At 32.5% G+C, this 9,421-nt stretch overlaps 1 protein-coding gene across 1 annotated transcript; it reads left to right on the top strand.

Annotated features, from left to right (window-relative positions):
• The first annotated feature begins 399 nt into the window (after positions 1-399).
• Positions 400-9,363, top strand: LOC130892581 (insulin-like growth factor-binding protein complex acid labile subunit). The gene is made up of 2 exons (XM_057798050.1): positions 400-620; positions 4,953-9,363. The coding sequence occupies exon 2, from the start codon at positions 4,957-4,959 to the stop codon at positions 6,340-6,342; it is 1,386 nt and encodes a 461-aa protein (XP_057654033.1). The 5' UTR covers positions 400-620; positions 4,953-4,956; the 3' UTR covers positions 6,343-9,363.
• Positions 9,364-9,421: the final 58 nt, after the last annotated feature.

A 9,421-nucleotide genomic window follows, 5' to 3' on the forward strand; every position in this document is an offset into this window, starting at 1 on the left:
TAGATCAAACAAAATTATCGGCAAGGGTTTCGAACCAGTTTTTATAATCTGCAATTGATATTGGATGCCTTATCACTATGAACTAAAGTGACCATAAATAAAAAAAAGACACAAAAGTTATAAATTTTTAATTGTTATTTAAATAACTTACTATTGTAATTATGTAATCTGCATAGAAAATAATATTCAGTAACTTTTTTACGAATTATTTTTGTCGATCTGTTAAAAAAAGTAGGTCTTTCCCAACTCTCGTCTTATATTTGAGAAATTCGATTCCCATGCAAGAGCAACCAGAGAACCAAGAGAGCTTGACCTTGGATAGATTATTATGTTACAGCCGCACTGCACGCCGTGGTAAACAACGATCTTTTAAAAAGGTAAATGGTCTATCGAGAGAGAGAACCACAACCACATACATCGAATCTAGTACCACGGTTCTTTTTCTTCATAAATCTTCGAGCGATTCCAACGAAAAAATACGACGCAGAATTGTGTTCGTCGGTCAGTTGTAAAAGTTTTGTTGAATGAGTAACAACACTGAAGATATTCTCAGTAAAACCTCATGATGTAGAAGTTAATTTATTGTTTATAGAAGAACGGGGTGATTAGTTTAAATAAGGGTAAGTACATTTGAAAATTTGTTATTACTTAACAAAGGTAAATTCAATTCAAATAGATGAAATTAAAGGCATTTTAAAAATATGTTATTGATATTATAATATACAGAGTTGTGCAAAAATCTGCAATAAACTTAACCAGTAAATTAAAATTATGGTGGGTCCACACGATACAGACTTTTGTTCGTACAGATATCTGTAGAGACTATGAAGTCGGAGTAAAACATTTTACCCAAACATTTGGATAGAATGTCTGTACAGACTTTTCATTACTTCAGACTTTCATTTTCCCAAAGTTTCAGTCTTCTAAAAATTTAAATTTCTTATCTACGACAAATACGCACACTTACATGCATACTCCGACTTTTGGATCTCACCGACATTTGTCTGTACTGTCTAGTTTGCACAGACAAAATTCTTTAGAATTTTATGGAAGTCTGTATCGTGTGGACCCACCATTAGGGTCATTGAAAAACTTTATACCTACCCTCTACTTGGCAGTCTTCTCAATGAGTTTTTTATTGAAAAACAAACGAGCCTGATAAACCACAACACCCAATTTATTCATTAACTATACGAGGGTTGTTAATTAAGTTTTGAGATATGCAACACTGATGTGAATATGTCAAATCTGACATTACCATCATAGAGTTTGTGTGGTCATACGAGTGCTATTTGAGTTGTTCACAGATACTTGGAACATTCATTTTGGTCAAAAACAAAAGTTGTTCGCGCACGAAGCACTTCAAGGCAAATGGTCGCGTATTTTTTCGGAATAACTGAACATTCTGAATGGTATACCAGCATTTGTTTGCCAAAAGTATACGAAAAAATCAGGGAAACCAATCGCAGAAGACGAATTATCCTCCGCAACGACAATACGAGCTCTCACACATCAGTTCAAACAAAAGATTTTGAACAGCCAAAACATCTTATTTATAAGTCATCCTCCATACAGTCCTTGTTTGGCACCCAATGATTTCTTCTTATTCCTGCAGATCAAAAACAAGTGACGAGGTCAACGGTTTTCTATACCTGAAGAAGCGGTTGATGCGTCCAAATCACATGTTTTGAATATACCTCAATCAGAATGAAAAAAAAATAATTCGACAATAAAAATTGAGTAGCAACCCAAAATCTCCTTGCTCAACGTCTCTATATTATTTTCTTAGAAGATATTAGAAAGACAATGCTTATCTAACTGGAGCCGCTGATATTGAAGGTCTAAAAAGCATAATTAGAATAATATACCGGTTAAGGCTATTCGACATCCGATTAATAGATTTCACCATGTCTTGGGAGGCTGAAAAATAGAAATATTAAGGTTTCCATTCGGTTATTTTACTATTTTACCTTCAATTACCGACTATTTGCTATTATATTTTTGTTAACGGTATAACTCCAATAGTATTGACTCCATATATTTTTTGCTACTTTTTATTTTGTTTTCCTACATCTTAGCTGGAGTCTGTATTTCGATTCTATGAGTTAGAACTCATAAAACATCGATCGACGTCTTTCCTTTTAAGACACATTAGAAGATCAGATCTTAAAGTTCAATTTTCTAAAGACAGAAAACTTGCTTGGGTCGATGTTTAGCACTTTCTTCCTGGAAGGTAGGTTCAGCTTATCCTTGTCCAGATCAACGGAGGAGCTAAGATGACTATTGAAATTCTCAATGTTAGTGCTTATTCAAATAGATGGTAGCACATGGTAAGTCTGCTTCTAAAGTTGACTTTTTGGTACCGCATTATAACCACAACGGTTATTTATAATGGATTGAATTATTTCAACAACAATACATTATTTATAAATTCATATTATTAGATACGAAGTTATTTGAACTACCTACAAGAAATTGTTTTACAATTAGACTCACATATACCGTGATGAATCAATGACTCAGATAAAGAAGGCTTGGCCATTTGTCGTAGAAATATATCACAATTATGGTCCTAATTTTTGAATAAACATAAACTAATTGATTCCGAAAGTATACTGATACTGTCTTTTGTCATACTTTTTATTTCAAAAACAGTTCTTTATTTATTTTTAGACACTTTTCATTTCGAAAACAATTCTTTATGTTTGTTTAAAGACTGACTTTTGCAAAAACAAATTGTCGTTTTTTCCAAAAACAGTTTATTATTTTTCTTTGGGGATTTTTTATTTCAAAAACAATTCGTTATTTGTTTTTAAATACTCTCTATTTTGAAACAAACCCTCATTTGTGTTCATAGACTCTCTTTTGCCTTTAGAGACTTTTTATTTCAAAAACAGTTTGTTGTTTATTTTTAGACACTTTTCATTTTAAAAACAATTGTTTATGTTTGTTTAAAGACTGACTTTTGCAAAAACAAACTGTCGTTTTTTCCAAAAACAGTTTATTATTTTTCTTCAGGGATTTTTGATTTCAAAAACAATTCGTTATTTGTCTTTAGATACTGTCTTTTTTGAAACAAATCCTCTTTTGTGTTCAAAGACTGCAAATTAGATATATAAATTTTCTTGTAAAATTACTCCACATAGAGATTATTTTATTATTATATTTATCATGAAATTTCAACCTCGTATTTCAAGAAAAGGTGATCCAGTCTCTAGGATAGATAGAAAACTGAAAAATATTTGGGATTTGCTCAGAGAAAAATTTTCGTGACGCCATCCGTATTCAATATAAAGGAGATTGAAGAAAAAAATATATACACATTGTATTGAAATTTTATCTGAATATGGTTTGGAAGCCGGTACATCCAATAAAATAGTTTTTTATGTCTGACTCTCATAGATGGCGCTAGTTGCACGTTTCGTACCAAGTAGTATTGAACATAACTTTATCAATATAAGATTTTTAAGCAAAATTTCAAGTAAACTTGAATATAAAAACAAATTCATTGGATGTATCAACTTACAAACCATATTCTGATGAAATCTTAATATAATGTGTTTATTTTTTTTCTTCAACGCCCTTTATCTTGAATACGGACGGCGTACGAAAATTTTTTATTGAGCAAACCCTAAGTATATATATATAAGTAGAAAGTAATTATAAAGCTATTAAGTCATCTTTGAGAAATCGACTACGGTGCGATAATCTCCTTTATATAATACCAAACAATGTTGGCTATTGCTAAAATGTTGACCATTATTCTAATCAATTCATCCTTGGGCAATATTTAGTAGTCAGAATATTATTATTATTATTATGAAAGAAATACAAACACGAGACCAATATTTATATTGTTGTGAATCTTTCTATGTACTTTCTTTGAATAAATAATATGAATAATTTTTGAATGTATATACCGGGTGGGCAACTAAGAACGGTCGTCGACCATATCACAAGAACGAATTTTCTTACAACTTCAAATATCCAGACCTATCTTGCCTTGATTTTTATTTGTGGGATCGAATAAAAGATCTCATTTACACCAATAGACCCACGACAAGAGATGATATGATTGAAAGAATACGATAAGCAATACAAACTATTTCAATGACAGAAATTGAAACTGCTGTCTTATCCACCCGTCAGCGACTGATTTCATGTAGATATAAAAAATGATGGTCGAACACCTAGGGCGCCACTAATTATGCAATTAGTTATGCGCAAGTCACTGGGAAAAAACTGAAACTGATTTTTATGTAAAATTATCTTGATTTTAGGTCTCTATCAATTAAAAATTCGTTTAAAAGCATATAATATTGACGCCTCGATTAGATTTAGCCTTTATCGAAATATGATTTGACACTGAGAATTTTGATAAAGGCTGAAAATAGTCGAAACGTTAATATTATAAGCTTTTAAACGAAATTTCAATTTAGAGATACCTGAAATTAAGATAACGTTTCAAAAAAATCATGTAAAAGAGGTCTAAGAATTAAAAAATTGCAGAAATTGCTTTTTTCGTAGTAAAATCTTATAGCTAATATTAATTATATAATTAGGGGTAGCCAACTTTTAAAAAAGTTATCTACCTAACCAATACTAATCACTTAACCATCAACATCAATCGATACACATCTCTATTAACAACAAACAAGAATTCTACCTGAAAATGGATACGAAAAGTGATAGTCAACCTATTGGTAGAGACTTCTAGAAGTGGCCAATGCAGTAGCTGGACTGCCACAAGAAGACATAAGGCAGCTAACCTTGGCCAAAAGGCCAGCTTTCAGCCCCAAATTAGTCCAAGACTCTCTACGTGGTTCTCGAAGCCACTTTTGTTATAATTTTTCCCTGAAGTTGTATATAATAAGGCCGACAGACGTTCTTAATTGAGCACCCGCTACATGATGAGATTTTTGTTAAGATAAAGGGTAAAATATTTTTTTTAGGACAATGGCAAAATGGTTACCTATCATATCAACTTTATTGTTACCTCTAGCAGTTCCAACGAATTTTGAAGAGTTTCCAATTTGCAAATTCCACCTTAGCCTCCAAGGACAACAGATGACTTGTTCTAATGCCAATATGAATTTTTTTCACATGTTCGACATTCCTCTTAATCGCACTCATTGGTTCAAATGCCAAAATTGTTCTTTGGATATCCTCGACGAGACAACGTTCAATTTCCCGAAGTTGAACAATATTTCCATAGTGGATTTTCACAATTGCGGTGTTAGGGTATTAAGAAAACACGCTTTCGAGAAATTTTTTTTATTAAAAATATTAATTTTACATAATAATAGTATACAAATGTTGGAAACTATGTGTTTTATGGGAGTAAAGAGGTTAATGCATCTCGATTTGAGTACAAATTATATTAAAATATTAACCAACAATTTATTTTTAGATCTAGAAAACTTGGATGTATTAAATTTGAGTTTCAATCGAATCGTTTTTATAAATTCGGAAGCTTTTTCCGGTTTATATAATCTCAAATATCTTTATTTGAATTATAATCAACTGGATAAATTAGAGGAAAATATGTTCAGGCATTTACGTAACCTAAAAATTCTGTATTTAGAACACAACAGAATCCACAATATCCACCCAAATACTTTTAATAATTTAATAAATTTACATTTTTTATATATCAGCCACAACAGTATTAGTTATTTAGTTCAATATAATTTTAAGCAGTTAACTAGTCTCATAGATCTACAATTGAGTTATAATAATTTAACAGAAGTACAAACAAGTTCATTTAACGGTCTGAAAAATCTTCGATCTCTTCATTTAGGTAATAATTTCTTAAAAACAGTCAAACCCTATGGTTTCATAGGTTTGGATAATATAGAAATATTAGATTTAGTTAATAATTTATTCGAATACATCGAATTTTTTGATTATTTCGGCCACATGGAGAAACTAAGATATCTATGGTTGAACAGAAATTCAATAAACAAAATAAATTTCGATTATAAATACGCAGTACAAAATTTGTTGACAGTTCTCGATGTCAGTGATAATAATTTAACCAGTTTTAACTTTAAAACGCTTTATAAAAATCTACCCAACGTTAAAGAAATTGTGGTAGCAAATAATTCTTTAAATTGTGATTTTAGCTTGGATATGTACAAGTTTTTCGAAAATATCAATGTTACAGTGTGTTCTAATTATAACTGTGATCCAATTTCTACAGAAACTGTTTGTATTAATGATACTGACGAAGTAACAGAATTAGAAATAGAGGATTTTCCCATGGAATCTTCTATAAACACAGGGATCCGACTAAACTACTCAATGTTGTATCTGATAGTGGTTTTGCTAGAATGGCTATGATTTGCCTAAGTCTATTTGTATGAATGAGAGAGTGATAAAATGATGAAGCATTCGTAATCCATAGGCGTATCATTTCTTTTAGTACGCAGTTAACATATTTTTTTCAAATATAACTCCAGTATTTCCGTATAAAATAACATTTATATGATGAAACGTTCATCTTGGTTGAAAAATGGAATTAAATCTCAAACATTTTCGTGCGATGATGTTCTATGATTATCGATGGGATTAAAACAAAAGCATTTTGCCCATCAACTCGTTTCAGTTTTTTGTGGTGAAGCACCATCTCCTGCCACCGTGTTTCGCTGGTTTTCCGAATCCAATCATGGTGACACTTTGCTACAGGATGAATTTTGTAAAGGTCGTCCAAAATCGGCTGTTGTAGCACAAAACATCGATGATGTGCGTAAGCTGATCGTCATAGGACATACCATGATATTGAGGCTTACTTGAGCATTAGATCTACTCGCATACATTCAATTTTGCATGAACATTTGGCTGTTGAAAAGATTTGGTCGCGTTGGATATCGCATAATGTGACAATCGCTAACAAAAAGCTCGGTGCAAATAAATACTAAAAAAATTCAATCGCGGTGTTTAATAAAACGTCTATAAGATCGTGATAGGCAACAAATCATTGATCTATACATGAACCCAAAACTAAACAACAATCGAATGCATGGGCTTTTCAAAACGAGCACACGAGGCGCTTCGAAGCAAATAGTCACTTATTTTTTCGAAATAACTGGATATATCACTATCGTTCCAATAGAGTAACTTAGAACGGTCAACTATGTACGGTAGACCAGCATTTGTTTGCCAGAAGTGTTCGAAAAAGTCAGGGAAACCAATGGCAGAAGAAGAATCATTATCCACATATCAGTTAAACAAAAACTGTTTTGAACAGTCAAAACATCGGATTGATGGGTCATCCGCCGTACAGTCCTTGTTGGGCACTCAATGAATGCAACAGTAGCAAGTAGATGTACATTTATATTTTCATTCAAATAATCTACTTCTAAACAGCTGAAGGTAAAAAAGTGCATTTTGTAAAATGTTCCAATTTTCCACATGGTATGTTGAAAATACACCTACAGCTTTGACTTTTGAACAGGTAACGTTCATAAATAATAATTTTAAAATGAAAAATCACCAGTATAAGTGGAGCTACTTCTTACAAATCCAAATTAGAAGCACAATCAAAAGATAAACTGTTGTAGCCAATATTTACAATGAAAGACTCAATATTGGTTTACCGCCTTTTTCTACCTTTCAGGTTTTAGATTATTTACACCCTCCAAAAACCACTGCTTGAAACAACTGATTTTAAAAAAAATATTTGTTTTTGAAATTCCTTCCTTTATCGCAATGATGTCTCTATTTTTTTTTAATTACCCACAGAACTGAGATGGAACTTAATAATCCGTAAATCTTTTTGTGCCCATTTGATTCTGTGTGAAAATTTAGAGTGATACGAGGTCTGGCTATTAAATAACGAAGCAGCGCGCCTAGAGGTCGCCCTAGACGGGTGGGGTAAAAAACGACTAGTGCGTTGGGTCTCTAGTTATCTTGTCTATGCACGTCCCAAAACACGTTTCCGTCACTATTATAGTATTTGTGCAGTAGTGGTTTGAAACGAACGTGTTTTTACTCGTGACGAAAAACAGCAGCAACGTATTAATCTCAAATCTCTGGTTAAATTGAAAAAAAACCCAACTGTGTGCTATAAATTGTTGCAAGAGGCCTATGGGGACAATTCTCTATCTCGTTCGCATGTTTTTGAGTGGTGTAAGCGCTCTAGTGACGGCCGAGAGAGCACTGGAGATGACCAGCGCCCAGGTCGCCCTGCGACTGTTTCAACTCCGGAAACAATGACAAAAATCAAACAAATTGTGCGTGCAGATCATCGAATGAGCATCCGGATGGTTACCGAGGCTGTAAACGCCGATAAAGAAACGGTTAGAAAACTTGTACACCAGGAATAACACATGACAAAATTGTGAGCGAAGTTGGTGCCAAAAAATCTGACTCCTGTGTGCTTTGAAAGGGTCCCGATTTGAGTCGATGGAAGTGGTAAAGCAAAAAACGGCAGAGCTTCTAAAGACCTTCACCAAAGAAGACTTCCAGCAATGCTTCGATCAATGGAAAGAACGTATGGAAAGGTGTGTGGCAAAGGGAGGGGTGTATATTGAGGGAGAGCATTCGAATGCAGAATAATTCTTATAATAAAACCCTGTTCCGTAACACGTTTTGTTATTTAATAGCCGGACCTCGTATGTTGTATTACTATTACATAGTTCTTAGGAAGAAAATTTATTATTTATCCGAACCATCAATTAAAGACATCAGCATTCATGTCCTCATAGTCATCATCGGTACGAATAGGTTCAAAAGTCAATAAACCATATTTATCAAAATCGTTTGAACTGCCCTTGTATAATATTATCAGTATGCCTCCTATTCCTGTTGGTGGATTAGAACTGGTAGATAAATAATTTGAAAAAGCCAGTATTAGACTTGTAACAGTTTAACCTTGCCAAAATTTCTTTGGTGTATGTCCCTCATTTATCCGTGCTTCATTTAAATAAAATATATTTAGAATTACTTTTATAGACCTTAGGTAATTTCTTCTCCATACTCTAATAGACTCTCTGGAATGTTTTTAATAGCGAAAAAATAATTCTTTTGAAACTACGGAAGTGTGTAATACTTGTAAATTGTAGATTTTCCAACAGTAATTGTACTACTTACTGTGCCATAAGCAAGTTTTGCATTAGAAATTAAGTTTTATTACTCACTTGTTCGTAAAAATAGAATATAATTGATCGAACTTTGTATTTTTGAGAGAATTTGAACCTTTTCAAGATCGAGTATTCAGATAAGATGGTTGAGTTGTGGTATTTATAATATTTAGGAATACATTTTACACCAAATTCTTTTTTATTTTACATATATTTATTATTGTTACCTACCTCATTTGTTTTTGTTGTTTTACGTGTAAATAAATAGATTTGCAAAGTCGTTTGAGTCTTATTGACCCCAAACATCGAACAAACTGATCTTCTTACTTTATCTTGAT

This window comes from Diorhabda carinulata, chromosome 4 (genome assembly GCF_026250575.1).
Source record: "Diorhabda carinulata isolate Delta chromosome 4, icDioCari1.1, whole genome shotgun sequence".
Taxonomy (NCBI): domain Eukaryota; kingdom Metazoa; phylum Arthropoda; class Insecta; order Coleoptera; family Chrysomelidae; genus Diorhabda; species Diorhabda carinulata.